This window comes from Mustela lutreola, chromosome 16 (assembly GCF_030435805.1).
Source record: "Mustela lutreola isolate mMusLut2 chromosome 16, mMusLut2.pri, whole genome shotgun sequence".
NCBI lineage: Eukaryota > Metazoa > Chordata > Mammalia > Carnivora > Mustelidae > Mustela > Mustela lutreola.
The window spans coordinates 14,002,027-14,027,362 of NC_081305.1; the positions used below are offsets into that span (position 1 = coordinate 14,002,027).

Below are 25,336 nucleotides of genomic sequence, written 5' to 3' on the forward strand. Positions count from 1 at the left end.
GGATAGGTCTGAGATATGAGGCACTTGGCTATCATCAAAGAGTCTTAGATCAGAACAAGCCTTAATTCACTCACCTCTTCCCTCAGCAAGTGAGGAAAGAGTGATCTCTGGTCCAGAGTAGCTAGAAATTCTGTCCCCCAGTTCCTACTTTGAATTCCCAATCTAATGATCTCTTCTTAAGAAATAATACCAGGCTGTTGCTATTTTTTTGAACCATGGGACTAAGAAAGACAATATCATGTAAGTAGCAAAAGACAAATGGCAGACATACCGGAGCAGTGGGGTATCCCAACAAACTTGGTGATGTCCATTCTTTGGGTCATGTCCTGGGTCGTCCCCCTCCAGCCCAAGGTGGCACACACTTTTCCCTTCTGTATGGGCTCCGTCTTGCTCGGGCCCAGGGCTTTGGTGTATAGCCTTGGGTGCCCGGTTTTCAGCTTCTTCTCCTCTATTTCAGTCTTCAGTTTCTTGTTTTCTTGCTGCAGATGGACCATTACATTGTGGAGGTGGCTGGGGAAGGAGGGAAGAACAGGAGTTGTTTGGTCTGCTTCAGCATCTTTTTTTTTTTTTTTTTTAAAGATTTTATTTATTTATTTGACAGAGAGAGATCACAAGTAGACAGAGAGGCAGGCAGAGAGAGAGAGAGAGAGAGAGGGAAGCAGGCTCCCCGCTGAGCAGAGAGCCCGTTGCGGGCCTCGATCCCAGGACCCTGAGATCATGACCTGAGCCGAAGGCAGCGGCTTAACCCACTGAGCCACCCAGGTGCCCTGCTTCAGCATCTTTGTTTCCCACTTTATCAAGGGCAGATTAAAGGCACCACAGGAAGGAGGGCCAGTGACATCCAAGTCCTTTCAGAACTGGCGCTCTCATGTTCCATAGAGATGGAGGCCTATGTGTATCCATTGGAAGAAGCCCAGGCCCAGGGTCAGGATGGGCCCAAAACCAGTACTTCTGAGCCACTGCGTCATGTCAGCTCAGGGTTGGTTTTCATATCTGTCAGATGGGGACAGTTGAGTCTGATCTGCCTTTTATGCTTCATATAAAGCTCCAGTTTGACAAATGATGGAAATTTGATTTGAAGAGCTGGAAGGCTGTCATGAAAAATCCCATGTGCCTGGGAAACACTCTCATCTAGTTCTGATGCCAAAGCCAAGTTCTTTCCCTTCCCTTTGCTAGAAGGTTAAGAGCCCAGGGAATCCCAGCTCTGTTGAGAGCTTGGGTAAGTAACTTGCCCCCATCTTATGGATGAAGAAATGGTGGCTGTGATGTAGGTGAGGTGAAAGAACTTAGCATATCTCTTAGGGCTCCATTACTGGTCATATTTCTCCAAACCAATGTCGAGGGCAGTGGGGGACCAGGGGCTCTGGAACCAGACACCCCAAGTTGGAATTCTGGCTCTGCCATTTACTATTCATGAGGCCAAGGACAAGTTATTTAGCCTCTGGGTTCCTCTCTTTCTTCATCCATAAATGGGAATTTTAATGGTACTGAACTCATGAGTTCTCATAAAGATTAAATAAATTAATACATATAAAGCACTTAGAACAGTGCCTTGCACATGTAACAGATAAATATTATTTGTGTCATTATTATTATTAAAAGATGGCTTTTCTTCAAATAGGTTCAAACTCAGGAATGAGTTCTTTGTGAAACAGAAATTCCTCGAACTTGGCATACTATAAGAAAAAGTTCTGTTTTTCTAAAATGCTCTGTTACCTTCAGGTTTTTTACAATTTCTTTTTTAGCTAATCCCTTTCAGAAAATGCTTTCATCCAAGTGAAAAACTTCGTGGTCTATTCTAGAGGGAAATCAAAGAATTCTTTCTGAACTTCCACGGGCCTGGGCTTTGCCCTCTTGCTCTCTATAAACCTGGCCAGTGTTGGAGACACCCCTGGAGTCCCTCATGTCACTGCCACACTCCATAAGCCACTGGGCCTGGAAGTGGGGTCCTCACCATGCTCTCATTCCCTGGCTCTCTGCCACTCTCTCTGGTCCACTCCTGTCAGCATTTCCAATGCCTTCAACATCCTATACATTCTATCCAAGCCTCTCAGTTCCTCGACTTCTGTATTTCAATGATCTGTCCTCTCCTTAAAGTCTGACACCATCCTATGGTCACAGCTCAGAACAGAGCTTTCCACCTGAGGCTGATGAGTGGGTTCCATGTGTGCTGAGATGTAGACACCCTCAGCTCTTGGGGCAGCCACTGGTTGGTCAACTTGTCTCAAACAACACATCCCAAATTCTTCCACTGTGCCAAACAAATGTGGTTATTTTCTAAGTGTTCCCTGACAGAGGGTTGGGAGACACTGCCCGAAAGCTTGTCATTATCTGTGACTATCCCATCTCTGAAATCTTGATTTTAGACATCCATACTTTCCTCTTTGTCCCCAAACTTCCAGCACTCCTCCTACACTACCGTCTGATTAGCCACCTTTGACCGTAAGGATGAAGCATGGCCACAGGAGAAGGTAGAGCAACAAGTAGAAGAAACTTTGGTCCCCAAATGACCACGTGGGACAGAGGAACCCCACCAACCCGGACTATTCACTTCCTAGGGATGGTTCTTCCATGTTCTATGTTCCTTCATTTGGAGGTCTCTTTGTTACAGCACCTTAGCCTCTACCCTGCCTTTCAGTTCCTGTTTCCTTCTTAGCATTTTGGTCCTCTGAGAATCACAGAAGATGACAGTGGGAAGGGGCATGGCATAGAGATTAGTAACCCCTTTCCATATTGTTGATGAGGGAAGACCCAAAGAGGTGATGTGCCCATGGTCACATAAATGCAGATTCATGACCCAGAATCTTTCCACAGTACCAGCACTTTCCTGAGGTCAGCTGCATGTATCTAAGGATAAACCCAGACCTGGCCTGTGGCTGGCCCTTCTCCTTAGGGCCCAAGCAGCAGCCTGGATGGTGTGGGATGACTTACTCCTTTTCACCAGTCAGCTTGGCAATATATTTGACTTGCTCACGGAGCTTGTTTCCTAGTTTCTCATTGGCGATCCTGTAATAAAATCCATAAAAGAACCCCCCCCCCCCCCATGAGAAGAGCACAGCTGGCTGGCTGGGAGGCTGGCGTTCTCAGCAAGGCATCCGCTGAGCCCTAGACCCCAGCTCATCACCCACTCCCCAAGCTAGAGCCTCCCTAGCACCTGGCAGTTGAGGGAACCTTCCATTCTCAATTACTAGGCAAAATCACCGTGATCTCAGTGAGTTCAAGGGATCTAGGCAGGGAAGCCAGATTCCAGGTTTGGAAGAGGAAATTTGACCTGCAGCAGAGCATCTTCTTTATCATGGGGCTGCTCTCTTTCTAAGTCAGCAGGTCTTCCCGATTCTGCCTGAAAAGTTGAGGCCCCTCCATCTTATTCCCAGCTCCTGAATGTGAGCTATCACTGAATTCATTTCCCTAGAAGGCAGCGTGTGTGTGTGTGTGTGTGTGAGAATGTGACACTATTCTTTGGCATATGTGCAGTTTCTCAGCTCAGCCCAAGCCTTGGGACCCTGCCTTTCCTTTTAATTCCTTACTTACTTCTGCTCTTTTGCCCATTGCTCCATGTTGGACATAATCTGATCATTCTCTCGGCGTAGCCTACAGGTGTCTTTAGTCACAGACCGCTGGGGCACACTAGAGGGCTTTGGTACGAGAAGAAAATGAGATTGTTAGGGAGAGGGGTGCGAAGCACAGGCCTGTCACCTCCCTACTCCCAAATCAGGTCTCTTCTCTCTTCCTGGAAGAAGAAACATTGGTTCTGCTGTCTAACCCCTAGGCCAGAGTTGGACCTGACACAGCAGCATCTCACCTCTAATAGTGCATGCACACAAAGATGACATTACTGAGCAGGGCACTGTTTATAGTAGAGACAAAGTAGATGTGTATACTTACAATAATGATTTTTGGGCAAAGGCATTAAAACATCTTTGTTTTAAAAAAGCAATATATTAAGCCAATATTTTAACAGATGGAAGAAAAAATATCTTGAGGAATGGATGCCTTTTTTTTTTTTTTTTTCCTAATACAAGCAAAGGCCTTGTGGCTAAACCAAGATATCTGTGGCCACCTGCCGTGAACTTCACTGCTCCAGGACAGGGGCATAAGGCATGCTCGAAGATCTCTTAGCAGATTCTACTGCAGAGTAAGTGAAAATGTCAGGATGGGTTCTGGAGGAGGACTGCCCTGGGCATTATCTAAGTCAGGGACAGCTGGTATACCTGATCAGGAGATGGCAGTCTTCTCTGGAATGGGCCTTTGTTCTGCTCACTACCTCTATCAGTGAAGGCACAGGAAGATAGTTGGGTTGAGAAAACTGCTGTGGGCCTTAGAGCACCCAGACCCTACCTTGTACTGAATAGAGTGGGCTAGAGGTATCATTTCCTTGCTCTTAGGCACTCCCACCCCCACCAACGTTGGTCTAGTATCCAGGTGGTTGTGGATGGGCTGGGAGGTCTGGGAGGAAGTAACCAGAAGCTGAGGAGTGCCTACCTCCTTCTCATCTGCCAGGAGGTTCTCTTTCAGGGTGGCCATTTCCTCCTGGAAAGCCCGGAGCTGCTCTTCTTTAGCTGCCAGCATCTTGAGGTCACTCTGGTGCTGCTTCTGCCACTGCAACACTTGGTTGCTCATCTCCTCCAGCTTCTTGTCGAAGGCTTGAACCTGTTCAGGGGCACAAAGTGAGGAGGGAGACCCCAGCTGGCCGGCTGCCCGTCCTGAGCCCAGAGGCTCTGTGACAAGGCAGGAGAGCCGCTTTCTTGACTTGGGGAGACTCCTGGGGGGGGGGGCAATTTACTTCCAGTACCAGCAGAGGGCGCCCCTGCTCTGACTGTTACCACCTTTGCCTTAAGCTCCCAGAGCCGGCAAGTGGAGGGAACCCTTCCGTCAAAGGGAATGGCTCTGCACTAAGGACTTTCGGGGTGAGAGGAGAGAAACCCTGGGGACCTGGAACAGGAAGACAGCCTAAGCTCCTGGCTGCTCCTCACCTCTAGCTCACTCTGCTGTTGGAAGCCCTGCAGTTTTTTTAGTTCCATGTTGAGCTTTTTCATCCTCTCCTCGTAAGCAAGGATTTCATCTTCCAGCTGAGCTTTCCTCTCTTGGGCCTGTGCCAAGCTTCGGTGCAGGCTCTTGGTCTCTGAGGTCGTATGATTGAGCTTCCATAAAGACAAAGGGGATAAGAATGCCTGTCACAGTTCTTTGGCCTATTCTATTGAGTGCCGAATGGAGAAGGGTTCCCGTCCATGCTCATCCCTTGTTCAGGGTAGCACAGACACCTGCTCACTTGCCTAGTGTCCCAGAGAGGGGTGGGAAGTGACAGTGGTTGATTTGCTACACCCTCATTCCCCTACCCCATGTCCTCTTTTTCCATTTCTCTGAACTGATCAGCTAGGCACGATCGGCACTGGGTGAAGCACAAATTGCTTCCCACCCCCCCCCTCCCCGGTCATCTGTGGGCAGAAAGAGTTGTTAGATTTGGCCTCATTCTTTGTGTTCCCTTTCTCCCCCCAAACGAGTCCTCACTACAAGGAGGCAGGCCTTCCCTGGAAGGACATCCTAGCTCAGGCAAGAGTTTGCAGAGGTCCTGGTGACAGCCAGTTGTGCGGGGAATTGACTCTTGCACTTTCCATGCTCCTCGGACATTTCTTTGCCTCAAACAGCCCTGGAGAAGAGTGGGTGCGGCTTACCTTCTCGAGAGTTTGTGTCAGGTCATCTTGGCATGCGACTGACTTTCGGGACAGTTCCTCATAGGCTTCTTTAGAGACCATGGTCTGCAGATATTGCTTCTCCTTGTGCACAGCCTTCTCCAGCTGGACCTGCAGACTCTCTAAGGCATCCTTCTGAAGGACTAGCTTTAGGAGGGAGAACATCACTATCAAGGTTCATGGCTACAGAGGAATTCTCTGTGTCTACAGGAAATGGACAAGAGTGAGGCTCTCTTCTCTCTGCACTAACATGCAGAGCAGTCTGTGATAAGGCCTCCACCCTTCCCTCACTGTTATAAAAGGAACAGCTGCCTTCCCAGGCTCTTCAATATGCCTCTCCCCACATTTCCCCTTCTAAGTTAGCAGCCCCCCCCCATACAAGGAGTACTGGCAGTACTGGGCTTTGATGTATTAAGTACATGAATAATCCCTTTCACAGGGATTTAATAAGCCTTTAATAAGGATTTGGAATTCAGTTCTAGGTCAGGAACCATGATACAATATTTCATTTGTACATTTTATACCTTCCTTAGTTCCTGACCTAGTCCACTATACTCGATGCACCATGAGAACAGGACTGTATGTGCTTCCTTCACTGCTGTATCTCCACTGCCTATAGCTCACGGCATGTTATATAATATGTGCTCAGTAAATACTAAATAATTGTTTTTGACTGAATGAATTATTTTTTAGGGCAATGTTTGGAATTAGGGATGCACTGAACATGTAGTTCTGATAAAACATGTTTAAAAACTGAAGTTGGTGTCTTAAACTTAGTAATGAGTATTCACGCTATAGTTAAAAAGAATTGAGATCTGCAGTTAGAGGTTGTGGTTCTTTCATTTATTTAATCACTCTGAGCCTCAGTTTCCTCTTCTGCAAACCAGTTACTTTCAACTGTTTCATAGAATTTTAGTGGTGATCAAATGAAGTTATATAGGTAAAAAGGGCTTAAAAATTACTATACAGCTGTGAGTTTGGTCCTGAACATGCTAAGTAACAGGACATGTTTTTAAATACTTTTAAGTACAAGGCAGAGATCTACTTCCAGCTTCTGTTCTTTGGTATTTTATGTGTTCTTTGGTATTTTAATACACCCACATCCTCTATGTGGCCATCTACATAGAAACACACAAATTTGGGTTTCCTTCAGTAACTGCTCCAGGCTTGAAATTTATTTATTTTTTTACATGGAATTTTGAATATCTTCAAGTCTAGGAAATGGTGAGATAAGAAGTGTCAGATTATACTTTTGACTCTATATTTACAAGTGCCGGGAAGGAAACCATTCCGAAAGATAAAATAATTTGGTCTTCTGGAAAAAGAAATGCATCTTTTTTGGGAACTTCTGAAAACATGGAGTCACCTGGGTCTGCCCAATAAACCAGAGGAATCACTGAAGAAATTGCAATTCACTGTAAGCTCTTGATAATTGGTAGCCAGATCAGGAAATGTCATCACAGAGGTGGGATAACATAAAGAAAGGTGGTGACATAAATCACAGGGATGTTAAAAGCTAAAACAGAAGCTTAATTATCTGATTTTGTTATTTATTTATATGTAATAAGTATATATCATTTATTATTTGTATTATTTATTTGTTTTTATTTTTAAAAATTTCCTGCAAAATATGGGCTTATTTGGGAGTGAAAGTGGACTATAATCTGGCACAAAGAAGCAGTGGCAAAATCATAGGGAAATCTGGGGAAGAAAGGAGCAGTATTTTTTTTGAGAAAAGAGGTAAGGTGGGAAGGCTGTTATGAACCAAAAGTCCATTGGAGTTTGGAGACTTTATTTTAAACTTCTCTAACATCAGTGGTTTAGCTTGGAGAAAAATATTAAAAATCTGTAATATATACATATTTATAAATTATACAATCAAGGAGTTTTAATAAAAGTTCTTATAAAGATGTACTCTCCCCCTTGCCAAAAGCATTAGGCCTAGATGGTTTTATGGGTGAGTTTCTCTAAGTCATCTTTGATTCCTTACTTCCTCTCACATTCAGTCCATCATTAGTCTGGTCAACTCCGTTGCCAAAACACATCATGAATTTGCTAACTTCCGTCTTCACTGATGCTATGCTAGCTTGAATGGCAATAACATCCTAACCGGATCCCTCACTTCTATACCTACCCTTCTCTGCAATGTATTTCCATACATTAGTCAGAATTATGCTTTGAAAACTTAGCTCAAATCACCTCTCCAGTGCCTTTAAGGAAATATCATCAATGTCTTTTCATTGCTCTTAGAATAAAACCCCAAATTGCTTAACAGAGGCCACAGTGTCTACCCCTACCTATCTTTCTATTCTCATCCTATGCCCACATCCTCCTTGAGGACTGCACTCCAGTCATACTGACCTTATTTTACTTCCTAGAACGTTCCAAGTATTGTTTTAAAAGAGTAATACATGACACACTGTCAGGACTCATACTAGGAATATAAGGGTGGGCCAAAATTAGGATCAATTAATTAATTTTATTCACCATATTACAAAGAACACCATACCAAAACAGATGGATTCCATTAACATTAAAGCAAGAAAAGGATGTTATGTTGAACACCAAACTGTAGGTACTGTGCAATGCAATAAGACAAAAAAAAAAAAAATATATATATATATATATATTTAGATTTTTTATCTATCTATTTGACAGAGAGAGATCACAAGTAGGCATAGAGGCAGTCAGAGAGAGAGGGAGGAGGAAGCAGGCTCCCCGCCAAGCAGAGAGCCCGATGCGGGACTCGATCCCAGAACCCTGAGATCATGACCTGAGCCGAAGGCAGCGGCTTAACCCACTGAGCCACCCAGGTGCGCCCCCCCCCCCAAAAAAAATATTACAAAGACTTAGAGAACTGTTGTTGCTTGCAAATGAGATACAATCATCTACTCAAAAAATCCATAAGAAGTAACTGAAAAACTATTACTGCTTAGCAGTGAATTCAATAAGAAGTCCAAATACAGAATAAATATGTAAAATAAATTAGCTTTCTTATTAACAGTAATTAATTATAAAATGTAGTGGAAAAGTGTCCTAGAATCAAAGAGATGAAAAAAAATCTCAAGATCTATTGCCTTCAGTTAGTAACTTTAAAAATTGAGATATGGAATATTGATGAAAGAAAATGCATTTTAGAAGGCAAAACTAAGCCTCTTTCCAATAACCTGTTTCAACTGATAATACATCTACTATATTTGAGGTATGCTTTTAAAAAGTTGAACATGCTTATACACACCAAAAAACCCCTGCAGTCTCCTGATTTCTATCAAAGGAATTCTGAAATGAGTGCTTTTCCTTCCACCTTTACACGGCTATCTTTCTTTTGGCAAACATGATAATATGGCCATATTAAATACTGAGGTAATATCTCTTATATTCAGGGAGGTTCCTTGGGAGGGGTCTCAGTGACTCAGACCTCAGCACTGGACCACAGCAAAGGAGAGATTTATATCTCTAGAGGACAAAACTCCAGAAATGTCAGTTTCTGTGCTATCTAATATGGTAGATACTAGCCACATGAGGCTATTTACCTTTAAATAAAACTAAAATTAGTTAATATTAAAATTAAAAACTCAGTTCCTTCGTCATACAAAGCCATATTCCAAGCAGTCAACAGTCGCATATGGCTAGTAGATACCGTATATTAGTAGAAAGTCCCATTGGCAGCGCTGTTCTTATACTTTGCATAGTCCATACTATTTTAAGATTAACATATTTTCTTCTTAAATTATAAAGGAATCAGAGCTGCTTTCATTTGTAACACAGAGACCACCTATCAAGATGCTATATTTGTTTCCTGCAGAAAGATGCAATCTATGCAGTTAGGGAAAGTATTGCCATTCATGATGAAGGGGAAAGAGGTTAGGTGTTTGAGCTAGATGATCCAGGTTCAAGTGGTGGTCCCTCTCATTGCTTATCCATTGGTTACCTTGAGCCCCAGCCTTTCTTTCCTCTGCAAAATGAGGATCAGGGTAATGTCTATCTTTTTGGGAGTCAACTAGATGGAAGGCATGTGAAGGGCATAAGTAGATGGTCAATAAATGATGACTGACTTCAAGCATGGTGCCTTGTATATGTCAGATGCCATTTACACTTTTCTGTCATTTTTATTTGTGTGATGACAAATGACTGTCTCCCTTTCTATGCCCTTTCTGTGCTTTGACACTATTTTTGGCAGTGTTCCCTAGCAAATTGCCCCCAACAATGGACTCACTCAACTCTGGTCTGAAATGTTGCTGTGGAATATCGCTGCCAAAGCCCAGATAGTTTGGGAGATCCAGCAGATATCAAATAAGACCTTCCACATATATTTCTTTGACTGAGCAAATGGTTGTGGAAGGGTTACCCCCACTTCGAGGAAAACAGTGGAGCGAAAGGCACCACAAGATACACGTGGGCTGAGCATTTAGCTGCATTTCCGTGGTGGAGGAGAGGTCAGTGCTGATTTCAGGTCAAGGGTCACAGGGCTCACGTTTGCACTCCCTCAGGGTTTCTGTCAACTCACCTCATTGTTTAGCTCTTGGATGACTTGCTGGGAGGCGTTTTGTTTGCTCAGAGAGGATTCCAGTTGTGCGGAACATTGCATTAACTGTGCTTTGACATTCTCATTTTCCTCCTCCAACATCCGCAAATTTTCCTTTGTCTGCTCCCCCATTAGAGAACAAAACCCAGAAAAGAGGTGTTACCTCAGACTCCCAGAGCAGCCTGCTCCTCCTTCCCACGCCCCCAGCTCCATTCTGCAGCCTGTGGTGTCTTGGGCCTTCTCTCTCCTTCTACCTTGCCTTTCTTACCTTCCCTCCCTTCTCTTCTGAGGTTTGAGCACCCACGGCCTCTGTATCCTGCCAGGCTCAGTGGGGCTCAAGTCTTGCCCTGGATTCGTGAACCCAGCCCTCCCTGGACTCTCCTTCTCACCATTTTTTCTTTCCTTTTTTCCTCCTGTCGGAATGTCTCAAGCTCTTGCTCCAGCAACTTCTCCTGTTCTTTGCTCTTTTTCAACTGCTCCCGTTTCTCCTCCAGTAATCTTGTCACCTCCTGAAGCTCCTCGGTTAGACTGGTTTTGGCAGAGCCTTGCTCCCTGTGCTGAGAAATAAAGACTAGCCTGAAAGAGGATGTCTGGGTGGCTCAGTGGGTTAAGCATCTGCCTTTGGCTCAGGTCATGATCCTGGAGTCTCGGGACTGAGTCCTGCATCAGGCTCCCTGCTTGCTCTTTCAAATAAATAAAAAATCCTGCCTTTTTTTGGTTTTGTTTAAAAAGAATGGCCTGAAAGACAGTCTTAGGCTGTATATTTTTGAAAAAACAAAACCACCACCCCTCCCCGGACAAAGAGAATGGCTGAGATAAATATGAGGGGAACCCGTTGGTTATTTAGCATGGATAATAAAAAAGTTTCCTCAGATGTCCAGCAATATTTTTTTGGTTCAATTAAATATACCAACTTATTTTATTTATAGATCTAGTTCCCACAGCAACAACCTTCTCTCCCACTTACCAAGTCTTTCCACATAAAAAGGAATAACACGGAGGACATTAGGAGAAGGAAAGGAAAACTGAATGGGGGGGGGAATGGAGGGGGAGATGAACCATGAGAGACTGTGGACTCCAAGAATCAAACTGAGAGTTTTAGAGGGGCTGGGGGTGGGGGGCTGGGTGATTCCGGTGATGGGTAGTAAGGAGGACATGTATTGCGTGGAGCACTGGGTGTTGTATGCAAACAATGAATCTTGGAACAGTGTATCAAAAACTAAAGATGTACTGTATGGTGACTAACATAACACAATTAAAAAAAAAACCCTCTTTAAATAAAGTTAAAAAAAATCTTAGAAAAGCACAAAAAGAATAATTCAGAGATTGAGGACTTTAAAATGACTGACAAGGATAGTTCTGAATCCTATTTAAAAAAACCGAACATTGTCCTCTGACTGTTTTTAAGCTTAGCCCTTGAGAATGCTTATTATGGGTCGTGGGAACTAGAGCTAACAGGCTGGCTTAGCCTTCTCACACAAATGCTGGAAAATTAGTTTGAATGGATTGGTGGTAGCATCTTCCCCAATAAAGACCAATATATTTAATCTCAGGCAGAGCAGATGCTTGGGCTGGCAGCCTACTTGCCCGTTATACCTGGTGTTGAAGGAGTTTTAGGTGGTCTAGCAGTTCATTCAGCTTCATTTCCTGCTCAGTCGTGGTCTTCTGGAACTGCCTCTTTTCCTTTTCTGAATTTTCAAGCTTCTTCCGGGTCTCAGAGAGTTCCAATGTCAGCTCCTCTATCCGCTTCCTAAAGCAAAATGGCGACAAGAGGAAGACAGACTTCAGGGTCTGCGTTAGCAGATTGTGAGCTGGCTGCCCAAGGCTTGCTACCTCAGTCCCAGGCAGTTGCTGCCGAGTCCAGACCGGCTCCCCAGAGACAGAGCCTCTCCCTGGAAGTGAGACAGTGGTACCTGTTGGGGGCGAGTTCCTCTCCAGCCATCAAGGAATCCTTCTGCAGCTTCTGAAGTTCTCTCTGCAGCTCCTGGATGGTCTCTGTCTTCTGCTTCTCCAGGAAAAGGTAGCTTTGCAGTTTCCTCTGCGCATCCTCCAGGTTATTCTTTGCCAGAAGGGTCTCTTCTTTGTACTGGGAGGCTTGCTGAGCTACAGAACCCAGCAGACAAGCCAGGCACATGTGTGTGGGAGAAGGGATATGCATGTGTGAAGATCTGACTCTCAGATAAGACCAGTTAAAAAGACTGTTCCTTCAATTTGTGACCTATTTCAATTTACAATCTGTCCTTGTTTCTCTCCATCTCATTATCACTCCTAAGGAGCTCTGTTAAGTCATCTGTCTTCAGCTATCCCCCAGCTGTAGACTGCTTCTGGACTAAAGTTAAACAAATCAATATAAATTGCTCAGTATCTCTTATGTGACTCATCCTGTCGTTAGGGACAAATCCTGACCCTAATGGACTTTAGAGTCTCGTGAGGGAGACATAACCAGCCCACGTGACCTGGAAAACCCAGTCATGTGAACTGTGCACTCACCGTGAACTCCTGTGAAACAAGATCAGTGTGGGTGAGAACAGTTGGGGAGGGACTTACGGAAGGACAGAGATGCTGCTGGGCCTGGGAATAAGGAGGAGGAAGGGAATTCCAGAGGGGGAAGCATTCGAGCAAATGCATAGGAATGGAATGGGGGAGGCAAGTGGGAAGAAGATGGGAAGAGATGGGTTTGACTGGGAAGGACAGTGGGAAGGAGCGCTGGAAGACTGCCCAGTGAGTGCATGGAGGAGTGCTGGAAGACTGCCGAGTGAGTGCATGGACAGGAGTGGGCTTTGGAAGATTCTGAAAGCCAGAGAGAAATGTTTAGAGTTAAGTTAGTGGGTTCTTGAGCAGAGACCTGGCAAAAAGATTATTAGAGGAAAATTGAAACGTATTAAAAGGAGAAGGACTTCCTAAAGTTTCTGTTATTGTTTCTGTTGAAACATCACCTTTGTCTCCATTTTTCAGCCTGGGATGCTGGACGAAAGATGGTGTCAACACAGGAATAATGATATACCTTGAAAGAAGGAGGAGGAATTTCTTTTCTAAGCAGAGAAGAGGAAGTTCAGTTTGGGGAATGCTGGGTTAGAGGGGAAGGTGGATTGCCCAGGTGGAGCTACTCTCTAGAGACAAGAGTGACCACAGGGGGCAAGTAAGGGTTGGGGCTCTAGGTTTTGGAGTTGTTCCAAGAATGAAACTAGAAGGGGGAAGGCAGAGATTAAGGGATGGATGACTACTGTCAGAGGAGGGAATGAGATTTGTGAAAGAAGAAGGGACTTGTTTGATCTCCAAAGATGGGAAAAAAACTGTTGAGGGAGGGAGGCCAAGACCACCCTCAGACACACACGGTTACAGGAGGGCGGGGAAGGAGGCCACGCTATGGACATCCCCCCCCCCCCCCCCAATTGATATGTCACTCACATAACATAACATTAAACACTTTAAAGCATACAGGTCAGTGGTTTCTGCAATACTCACAAAGATGTGCAACCATCACCAGTACCTAATTTCTGATTGTTTTCATCCCCCCGAGGGCAAGTCCATGCCCAGGGAAAGAAGTTATTAATGACCTCTGGCAAAGTAGTTTCAGCAGAGCAGCAAGGACATGATCCGTAGAGCAGGCTAGGCGGGAGAGAATGTGTTGGGAGGCAATAAAGGGGAGAGAAGGTGTCTAAAGGAAGGGAAGAATAAATTGTGTGACGGAGGTCCTGGAGAAGTTGGGGAGGAATGCAGAGCACGAAGCAAAGTTCCGAGCCCTGTCCTCCCTGTGATGGCGAAAGGTGAACTTCAGAGGACGCTGCTGGGGAAACAGCAGGCGTGAACGTTCAGCAGTTCACCTTCCCAGTTAAGGGCGAGTGAAGGAGCTCGGGCGGGCGCTGTGATCCCTGTGAGATGTGCCATGAGATCGTGACAAGGTCTGCAGTGAGGAGCGGGGAAAGGAGCAGGAAGTGGCCTTCAGAGAAAGAGGGGGGACTGCCCTAGCCCCGAGCGAGGGTTTGAAGTGTGGTGGGGACACCGTCTGCTGAGGGCCTCACCTGCCAGCTTCTGTTGCTGTTGGGCATCTTCGAGATTGTCCTTCAGCTTCTGGATCTCAGCTCGCAGGGCCCCACACTCTGCCCTGGACTTATCCTGCTTTGCCTCCTGGATGGTGCTTTCAAGTTCTGTTGCCATTCGTTGCTGCTTCTCCAACTCCATCTCCTTTTTCATGAGGCTGTTCTGAACCTGTGACAGTTCTTTCTCGAGCTCATGCAACATTTCATCTTTCTCTTGGAGGAGCTGAGGAAAGCAAAGGGTGACCACTGATAGAGGCCTGAGCAGCTACCCATCGAAGCTGGGCACAGATTATCTTGAGCCCTCTCCAGCCACCATCTTCTCTGGCCTGGATATCACACAATCTCCAACCTCCACTTCCTGCCTTAAGTCAGTCCATTCCCAACGCAGCAGTCAGAAGGGGCCCTCTGGAAGCCTAAGTCCAATCTTGTTCTGCCTCTCCTCAAAGCCCTCTGCTGGCTCCATGTATTTGGAAAAAGGCCACTCTCCTTCCAGCAACCTCCTGGGATGCTCTTGATGGTCTGGTTTGACCTCACCTCCAGCCACCCCTAACTCTCTTGGTTTGAGCTTGTCTCCTAGAATATTCTAAGCAGATTCCCACCTGAGGACTCTCACCCTTGCTACTCCCTCTGCTTGGAATATTTTTCCTGAAGACCTCTGCCTGGGTGGCTCCCTCACTTCATTCAAATCTCTGCCAAAATGTCACCCTATCACAGAGGCCTTCCCTGACCACCCTGTGTGAAACAGGAACTTATCAGTACCTGGCATTACATTATATATTAGTTTTGTGATTTGTTTATTGTCTGTCTTTCTGTACTAGAATGTGAGCTCCAGAGGAATAAGCATGTTGCATGTGTTATATTCTTAATGCCTCGAGTGGTACTTGGCATATCACAGGAGCTCAAAAATACAGGTTGAATGAATATATGAATGACTCAGAATTGTTTACCCAGACTCCTGGCTGCGTGTGGTCATCTTTCCAGACACTTCCATTTTGACTAATGGATGCCCCCCTGCACTTTCAAATTGGGAGCCTGAATGAAGCCAGTCAAGCAGTTGGATGATTTCTGCTATCTCTGATAGAAGTGTAGAGTTGGAAGTGCACTGACTGTATAAGCTTGCATTGGTTTTACAACATTTCTGTCCTTACTTCTATTCCTAGGCTTTTCCAGGACGTTGACTTATATTGAGAACTACAGATCTTCTAGGGCATAGTTCCATCAATATTTTCAAACTGCCTATATGCATATTCATAAGGTATTTGTAATTTTATACACTGAAATTCACTTAAAGTTCTTAATAAGAACTACACAATATTTAAAGCATTTCTTTCCACGACCAAGCATAAACAAAAGCATAACAGAACAATGCAAGTGTGTCCCAAACTCTCTACCTTGCAGGCTGGGAAAGTACCTCTTGTAGAGTCAACATATCTATGAAGGTCCCTGGATAATGGTGTTTTATTTATTTATTATGTGCTATGAGAGGTCCCAAAGAAGTGCCCAGAACTGCCTCTGGGCCTAAAGCACCTGCAGTCTCATACTCCTGTGTTGTTTCCTCAGGCAATCTCACTGGGTGCAGAGATCCAGAACCTGCCCTGGACCAGGTCTGGCCTCACACCTGTCCTGTTGGCAGTTCTAACCAGAGAGCTCCTCTTGCCTTACCTTGTCTTTCTTCAAGCCCAGCTTCTGGGTCTCTGTGAACTGCATCTGTAGCTCCTGTAGCCGCCTTTGTAGGATGGAAACCTCCTTATCCTTCCTCTCCATATGGGCAGATGTCTCTTCCCGCAGCCCGTGCAAGTCCAGCTCCAGCTTCATCATGTCTATGGCAGGAAGGGACAGAGTGCTCCTTACTCAGAGGAGGGCTCCAGCTTCCTTCTGCCTCTCCCTGTTGCCCCCCACACCCCACCCTCTCCGGGTTTACCCTTCATGATGTTCTTCTTCTGCTCTGACACAGCCTCTAGCTCCATGCGCAAGTCCTTCACTAGGTTCTGATACTCCTCCACGTGTAGGCACTGGCTGTCTTTCTGCTCCTGCAAGTGCTTAAGTATCTGGGCAGGTAAGATAGGACCAGGGCAGGATGAGCACATGGGGCAAGAATGCTTCTAAAATGCCACCTGTCCAGATTTGGCAAATCCAGAGAGACAGAGAGGGGAGAAGTAGGTGCCAGGGACTGAGGGAGGGAGTGGGGGAATGCCTGCTCATGCATACAGGGTTTCTTTTCAGAGTAGTAAAAATATTCTGGAATTAGTGGGGATGGTTGCCCAACCTTGTAACTGCTTTAAAACCAATGGATTGTATACTTTACATAGTGAATTTTAGGGTATGTCAATTGTATCTCAATTAAACAAATTAATTTTAAAAAGGATACATCAGACTTATCACCTTCATGCAGAATGTGTACAAAAGCCACCATTCCTTCTGCCCTACAACAATTGACATTGATGGAACACCTATCATGTGCCAGGCACTGTCTTAGGTGCTGGGGGCCATAGAATAAGAAACACAGAAACAAATATTTGACCCCATGGAACTGACTTCATAGTGGGGTGAGACAGATAAAGAGCACAAGTGGTCCCCTGTAGAAAATGTTAACAGTTGATATGTGCTATAGAAGAAACAGGTGCAGTTCCAAACTTTGGCTGTAAAACTGAATACTATCAGACACATTCACTGGGACTTGGCATATACTACATACAGGATGCTTGTAGCAGGGCCAATCAAGTTCACACAAATATAAACATATGATATAAAAATAAAAAATAAGCAAGAAAACCCAGAATCAAACCCAATGCAACTTGACACCCCCCAGGCACAAATAAGCAAAAGCTCTCCCACCTTTTTAATGTCTTCACAATCTTCTGAGGAGCTAGGAGGATGTCTGTGTGTGGCTGTATAGGAAGCAAAGTCTGCTTGTAATTTTATCAAAGCCTCTTCACGCTCTAGAACCTGCAAATGAGTGTGGGTTAGTTATGCTGAATGATCAATGTAATGTGATTATTACTAGTATGATTTTTGGCAGGGTGTTCTTTTTTTCAGCCCAAGTTTGTTATAATACTAAGTAATTCATCACAAACTTCCTGTGGGGTTGCAACAGAGGAGGAATTAGGTTCTCAATCTTACATCAAGTCTCAGTAAGGCATAGACAGTGGTTTGTCTGAGTCTGCCAGTGGCCACATTTTGGACTCCTTCCTGAACCTCTGTGTGTTCCAGCTTATGAGGCAGAATGTTCTCTAAAAGCTGTGATGGAAAGACATCTAATCTATCAGAGGATCGGATTCAAAATTCAAGTATTAAAGAAGGAAGTTTTTATGGAATGCATGGATGTGTATGTACTTAAGAAAATTAAAAATTATGAAATTTTTGTTCTTGGTTTAAAATAATTCAAACAAAACACAAGCATCAAAAAAAATAAGTGACATCTCTCCACTTACTCTCCACGCTCATTTCTAGTAAGGGGTGGTGAGCACTATAGGCAATTTACGGTATGTACTTCTAGATTATAAACAAAGACTTTAAAAAATGAAAGTGGAATTGAACTATACATGGGATTTTGCGACCTTTTCTCAACAATAGCTCACAACCCCATTTAATTCTTATAGTCTGCTGAATCCTTTTTCTTGGCCGTATATCATTCTACAATATGTAGAATGTTTCTGTTTCTTTAACCATTTTTTTAAAAAAAAATCTATTCAACCATTTCTCTATTGATGAGCACTTAAGTTGTTGTGATAGATTTGAAGTCTCTTTAGAATCTCAAACTTAGTGTGGGTTGGGGGCATGTAACCACAGAGATGATGAACAAAAGGTAGGGGCAAGTCTATATAAGACATTTGAGCAATCTTGCTGACCGAAATAACTTTAGGTGACTCTTTTTCCCTCCTTTGTTTCTTCATGGATTTATTTTTGGTCTCTCAGAAAAATATTCTAGAAGTCACTTACCAAAGCATTGCTGCAGGCTAATTTATTTCGAAGTTCCTGGATTAGATCATCCTGTTCAGAGACCTTTTGCCAGACTTCAGACAGTCGTTTCAGGGTCTCCTGATGCTCTTGAATCATGCAGGAAGATGTGTATATACGCACTTTTGAATGATCACCCTTATTCTCAGTCTCCTGGGATATTTGGAAATAATGAGTTGGTTTTGTTCATACTATTTGAGTTAACTTCAGAATGCCATATGCATGGAAAATCTCTTAGATCTACATTCTGAAAGTTCATGTTCACATATGTGAATCACAGCTTTCTTAATAAAAGAAAAAATTAACAAGTGCATACGCATGGTTAAAAGTTCAAACAGTTCACAAGAGAATATCCTGTAAAGTTAGTCTTCCTCCCTCTTGGCCCTCCGCGACTCAAGTCCTCTCCTCCGCGACAGTCTGTGTTACCATTTTGGGGAGTATCCTTCCAAAGATATTTTATGCATCTTTGTATATGCATATATGCATATGTATATGACCCTCTATTTTTTCCCCTACACAAATTAAACTCTTCTAAAACGCTATTCTAACATTACGTTTACACTTGACAATTTATTTAGGATATTTCCCATATTGTTACTTGTATATTTATCTGATTTTTCTTTTAAAATTAATATCAAATTGCACATGTATAATATACATGATCTATCTAAAACAGTATACCATTGTGGGCAAGTCTAAATTTCTCTTTGACTGTACTACCTTTAATCCCATACTTGCTATATTTTCCAGAGATGACAATTTGTGCACATACTTCTAGAACTTTATCTATACACTTACATACATAATAAGGAATTTGTAGAATACAGATGATATTATGTTGGCCTTTTAAAATATAAAAATATATTTTTTTCACTCAAAAAGATGTATTAGAAATATATCCAGGTTAGTATATGTACTTCTAGCTATTTTAAATTGCTTTTCAACGGGTTTATCTAATTTCTTATTGATGGGAATATCAATTGTTTCCAAGTTTTTTTTCTAAAATGAAGTTGAAATGAATATTTTTGCACGTAAGTCTTTGAGTACTTATTCTGGTATATGTTTGGATTAAATTCTTAAAGTGGGGGGGTGCCTGGGTGGCTCAGTGGGTTAAAGCTGCTGCCTTTGTCTCAGATTGTAGTCCCAGGGTCCTGGGATTGAGCCCCGCATCGGGCTCTCTGCTCAGCAGGGAGCCTGCTTCCCCTTCTCTCTCTGTCTGCCTCTCTGCCTTCTTGTGATCTCTCTCTGTCAAATAAATAAATAAAATCTTTTAAAAAAATTCATGAAGTAGGACTGCTAAGACATATTTAAAATTTTGGTAGATACCACACCATTATCCTTCAAGAAATTATACCAATTGACACTCCCGTTAGCATGAGTATGGCCATTTTCCTAGAACCGTTTAAAAAAATTTCTTTCTCAAAAAAAAAAAAATGTCTTTCTCGGGAGAAAAACCATGAGAGACTCTTAATCTCACAAAAGAAACTGAGGGTTGCTGGGGGAAGGGAGGTACGGAGAGGGTGGTGGGGTTATGGACACTGGGGAGGGTATGTGCTATGCTGAGTGCTGTGAAGTGTGTAAACCTGGTGATTTACAGACCTGTATCCCTGGGGCTAATAACACATTATATGTTAATAAAAAATTTTTTTAAATGTCTTTCTCTAGGTCATCTGAAATCATGTATGAGGGTTACTACATGCACATGGGTCTGCACCAACAATGAAGTGAACTGATTTAGATAGCCAGAAAAGAGGAAAGAGTTACAGTTTGGAGAGTAGATCTTTCCCATTAAACTTGTTTCCTTAATTGGGCTTTTCCAGGCAAAGTTAGAAATAGTTTATGTTCACTAAGCATGAAAGCTACCCATGAGCAAGCTGTAGAAGGGTCAGAGAGAAATCTAAACCTGACCATAAATAATATTCTTATAAGTAAGTTAGTGTGTAAGTGGGCAAAAGAATGAAAAATGACAGAAAATGACAGAAAATCTTTTAAAAGATTTTATTTATTTATTTGATATAGAGATAGGGAAGAGAGAGCACAAGTAAGCAGAGGAAGAGGGAGAAGAGGGCTCCCTGCTGAGCAGAGAGCCCAACGCTGGGCTCAATCCCACGACCCCAGGGATCATGACCTGAGCTGAAGGCAGATGCTTATCCAACTGAGCCACCCAGGTGCCTTACAGGTCCAATGTTTTAATACCACAGGGTGAAAAATAGAAATTAATTTTAAAGTAATAGAAGAAAACTTGAAGAAATTATTGATTGAAGAAATTATCGATCTTCAGATTAAAAGTGTCGGTTAAATGTTGAGAGGCTTAATGAAAAATAAACTAAGAAACCTTGAGTCTAAACCCCTCCAGAATTCCAAGAAATAAAACTGGCAACTTACAAAAATGAGAAACATCAAAATCTAACAATTCCTCTTTAATACTGGATGGTACAGGACAATGTAGCAATAATTTCAAAGAGTTAAAGGAAGGTGTTCCTGAAAGTTTATATACCCAGCAAACTAGCAATTAGGAATGAAGACAAAGTGATCTTTTTCAGACATGTAAATACTGAGAAACCTAGCCACTCACAATTGTTTCTGGAAGAATTAATAAACAAAAGTCCAAGAATTTAGAAGTGTTGGAGTATATTGCTTAAGTAATGATTAAAAATTGGTTTTATTTGTAATCTTAAAGAAATGCATATTTTATATGTTATATAAACAGTTTCAGAGATTAAAAGAGAAATAAAAACCTTCTAACTCATTTATCTTACGGTAGCATAATCCAGAAACCAATACGAGATGAGAGCACAAGGATTTGAGTAAGCAAACTAATCTCATTTCTGAAAATAGATACAAAAAATACAACTTTAAGCAATTTAGTATAACAGTTTATTGTAATATAATGATATATTGTTATTATTAAAATAAAGTAAAATAATAAATAAAATAAAATAATATATCACAATCAAGTAAAGTTAATTTCAGGAACATAGAGATTGTCCTATAAATGAAAATCTATTAATGTAATTCACTTCATTAAAGGGAAAACCTCCATGACAACCTTGATAGCTGCTAACAAAAACATCTGATGAAGTTGAACATTCATTCCTGACAAAAATTCTCAATAAACTACATATAGACAGTCACGCTTCCACTTGAAAGAGAATATTAACAAGCAGCCAAGAACAAACATACTTATTAGTGAAATAATAGAACCATTTCCTTTAAAATGAGAAACAAGGCAAGGATGTTATAATTCAGCATTGTTCTGGGGTGTCCCGGTCAATGCAGTAAGATGCAAAATAAGTTGTATGATTATTGAGAAGGAAAGCAATTTAGATATACCAAGCAGTCCACTGAAAATCGGGTCAGAGAGTTTAATAAGGTGACAGAACAAGAATTTTCCTATACATCAGAAATAGTTAATAAAATTAAATGTATACAATCTCATTCACAAAATCAGTAACAACTATAACATATCTAGAAGTAAACTTAGCAAGAAATATGGAAATCTATAAAGAAAAGTATAAAATCCTATTAAAGGGTGCCTAAGAAAACAAATAAAAGTAGAAGCATGTCATGTCCCATAGAATATGCTAATTCCCCCAAATTAATATATAATTTGAAAGTAAATGAACATAAATCTAAATTTTGCCAAGAAATATTTGGAAGTCAAGAACAGGGAAGGAGGACCTACTTTGAAGGAGCTATCAAAACCTATCAGTTAAAGTCTCTAAAAACTGTGATCTTGGTGCAAAAACTGGCAAATAGATCAAAAGAAGAGAGTTGAGAAAGAACCACATGTACATGGGGATCAGCATATATACTGAGTTGGCAATTCAAATCAGCGGGAATAGTGTTCAACAAATAGAAGTGGGACAGCTGGAGATACCTTTTGGTAAACATAAATTATGTGTATCTATAGCTATATATATACATATATATATATATATAGGTTATCTATCTAGCTATCATCTATCATCTGACTATCTAATCTATCTATTCATCCATCCATATCAATTCCAAATGGACTAAAGATAAAAATGTAGAAATAAAAAAATATAAAAGTGCTAAAAAAATGAGGTAAACTTTTGTAATCTTGGGGGGTAGAGAAGGCCTTCCTAAGCAAGAAATAAAACCTAAGGGTCCCTGGGTAGTTGTCGGTTGGCTGTCTGACTCTTGATATTGGTTTGGGTCATGATCTTGAGGCCATGAGATCCAGCTTTCAGGCTCTGTGCTCGGTGGGGAGTCTGATTGGGATTCTCTCCCTCTGCCTTTGCCTTTGTCCCTCTCCTGCTCTCTTTCTCTCTCAAATACATAAATCAATCTTAAAAAAAAAAAAAAAGGAAAAAACCCTCAAAATCTATAAAGGAGGACTGAAAGACTTAACTCCATAAAAATTAAAAAATTTCTGGATGGTGACAAATACCATTAATAAAGTAAAATGAAAAGTTACAAACTGGGAGAAGATACCTGTAACATACGTAGTAAAGCATTATTACCTGTAATATATTAAGACACTCCTATAAGTCAATACAAAAAACACTAAATACCCAATATAAAACTGGTTAAGGATTTAAACAAGTAATTCATCAAGCTGAAATCCACCTGACTGATACACTCATGAACAGTGCTCAATACTTTGTTAGTGTGGTGGGCACTGTGATGTGTCCCCTTCAGCAATGAAGGACTTACTCCCCCAGCTGCTGGGAGTGCTTCCTAAGACAACCCTCAGCTCTCAGCCATTTCTGGGGATTGCCTGGGCTGAAGAAAACTGCTCTGCTCCAAGTCATGCCTCTCCCTAAGGGCAGATCACATCCATAACTGATCAACATGGAGGAAGAAGGCCAGCTCCCTTCTCCCTAATTTGGGACCCCTTTGTATATCCATCCAGCCCCAGAGCTTCCACAAGACTGGCTGAGGCCTTTGTTGGGACTGCATTACAGCTCAATTTCTCCCTCTGCTCCCTGCTTCCTTCTCCTTCTTCTCACAGGTGTTGATACCAAGGGCTCTCTCTAAAAAAAAAATGTACTGCATGTCAATCTGTGTCAGAGTCTGCTTCCTGGGGGAACCCAACCCACAACTGTTAGAATGAAAGGAAATGAAAACTGTAATGAGGAAACTTGTTTTTTGTGTGTGTGTGTGTGTGTTTTTTTTTTTTTTTACCCCATGCGTCAGTTTAGCACAACTTAAAATGACTAAAAACATACCATGTGAGTGTGGGGAAGCAAGTTCCCTTAATTATTATTGGTAAAAGTGTAAACTGGTAGAAGTATTTTTCATTCAATTTAGAAGTATCTTTTGACATTAAAATAAATGTATTCCTTGACCCAGCAATCCCGCTTCAGGAAATTCTCCCGTAGGAATAAGGATGTCCATTACATCTTGTTTGTAATAGACAAAATAGGTCAGCAGATGGTATAGTCATACCATAGAATACAAGGTAGTTACTAAAATTGTCAAGATATATATTTAAAAAGCAAGGTATAGAACCACATTTATAAAATGACCCATTTATGTAATAAGAAAACCCTAACCATTTATATATGTAACTGTATAATAAAAGACTGAGGAAGATTCCCAACAGATTATTCAAATGATTATCTAAAGGGAAGAGAGTAGGGTAGAGGAGGCTGAAAGCAGACTTTTACATTTAATTTCTGTGATTCTGTCTAGGGAACCTACATTGTTATATTACTTCTGTAATTAAAAAAAGCAATTAAAAGAAAAAGAAAGATTCAGGCATTTTTGCTCTGCTTTGTTACCTTTCATGGACTTCACCTCCTGTTTGATCCTGAAGTCATGGTTTGCATGAGTCCTGTGACCGAGAAGAGCCCCCCAGCCAGAACCTCATGAGAACATGGAAGATGTGGGAGCCCATTTGGTATTTTGATTTTTGCCTTATTTGAAGTGGTAGCACTTTATATTAATTAAGGAGCCTCAAAATTCTTAGGGAGGAATCTTAAAGGAGATGTGAAGGCTGGAAGTTGAAAGCCGGGGGCTACAAAGTTCAAGGGAAGGAAAGACATCTGGTTGGAGGTTTGGGTTTCCCTCAGAGAAAGCAGGGACTGTTACCCGGTGACCACCTGGGAGCAGGTCCACTTGCTGGAGCTCCTAGGCAGTGAGTGGTGTGAGGCCTTACCTGACCGACGATTCCGCTGAGCTCCCCCTCCAACATCTTCACTTGGCACTCCAGTAACTCGATGTTGCTCAGGGAAGTCTGGTATTTATCCCTGTAGAGGCTTAAACTCCTTTCTAGGGAGATGATCTTGTCCCCGGCCAAAGCAAGTTGTTCCTGGGCCAAATGAAGCTTCTCGCCCGTGTTCTCAGTATGATTCCCCATTTCCTCCTCATAGAGAATCACCTGTTGGTAAAGGAATGAAACCGCATTGAACTCATGGAAACATCGATTGAGGAAAGGGTATGGCTATAAGGACCCCACGCAGAGGAGTCTTAGGTCTTCACTAGAAACCTAGAAGTACGGAATAGGCCCAGCACAGATGTAAAAGCTACGATATATAATATCAGAATGTTAATGATTAGAAATTAAAACATAAAGATCGTCCGATTCGGACGGTAAGCTTCCTGAAGGCGGGGACCACTGTCTATTTCGCATCCGTCTGGCGTATAGTGAAAAGTCAATAAGGACTTGTTAGTTGCTTAGCGGGAATGAGTCTGTATAGCTCCATTTTTTTTTTTTTTTTTAAAGGCTTGAAATGCCCACCTTTCCTTCCTAGGTATTCTCTAGAGATCTGATTTAGAAAATGTGGAGCCCCTCGTGCACACAGCAAGTTCCTAAGAGATTGAGGGGGAACAACCCCAAGTTCCTCTGGGCTTGGATGGTTCTTATTTAGCCTGTGTTCTCTTCCCAGTCTTCAGCTAATCGATTGATTAGTTGACCAACAGACAGTTATTTATTGAGCGCTCTTAAACAGTGTCTTGGGTGCTGGGGGATATTTACCTATTAGACACAGGCTCCTCCCTCAAAGAGTTTACAAACTCTTTAATTTGGGGAAGGTATGATTTATAATCGGCAAATAACTATATATAGCTGACTATGGTCAACCGAATGGCCAGATTTACATGTACTGAAGGAGTTAAGAGCAGGAGGGTCATTAGGGAACATTTCATTTTGG

General features: G+C 42.4%; 1 protein-coding gene across 2 annotated transcripts in view; it reads right to left on the reverse strand.

Moving 5' to 3' along the window:
- The window catches only part of PMFBP1 (polyamine modulated factor 1 binding protein 1), a 166,712-nt gene that overhangs the window by 5,329 nt on the left and 136,047 nt on the right, over window positions 1-25,336 (reverse strand). For both annotated transcript variants that reach the window (XM_059150761.1, XM_059150762.1), the window contains 16 exons: window positions 24,343-24,564; window positions 18,195-18,365; window positions 17,091-17,201; window positions 16,177-16,303; window positions 15,918-16,075; window positions 14,238-14,478; window positions 12,129-12,318; window positions 11,812-11,965; window positions 10,605-10,772; window positions 10,198-10,335; window positions 5,673-5,837; window positions 4,974-5,141; window positions 4,483-4,650; window positions 3,532-3,635; window positions 2,932-3,006; window positions 272-510 (listed from right to left, as the gene is read on the reverse strand). In XM_059150761.1, the coding sequence (XP_059006744.1) occupies window positions 272-510; window positions 2,932-3,006; window positions 3,532-3,635; window positions 4,483-4,650; window positions 4,974-5,141; window positions 5,673-5,837; window positions 10,198-10,335; window positions 10,605-10,772; window positions 11,812-11,965; window positions 12,129-12,318; window positions 14,238-14,478; window positions 15,918-16,075; window positions 16,177-16,303; window positions 17,091-17,201; window positions 18,195-18,365; window positions 24,343-24,564 (2,599 nt within the window). The remainder of the gene's footprint in view (window positions 1-271; window positions 511-2,931; window positions 3,007-3,531; window positions 3,636-4,482; window positions 4,651-4,973; window positions 5,142-5,672; window positions 5,838-10,197; window positions 10,336-10,604; window positions 10,773-11,811; window positions 11,966-12,128; window positions 12,319-14,237; window positions 14,479-15,917; window positions 16,076-16,176; window positions 16,304-17,090; window positions 17,202-18,194; window positions 18,366-24,342; window positions 24,565-25,336) is intronic.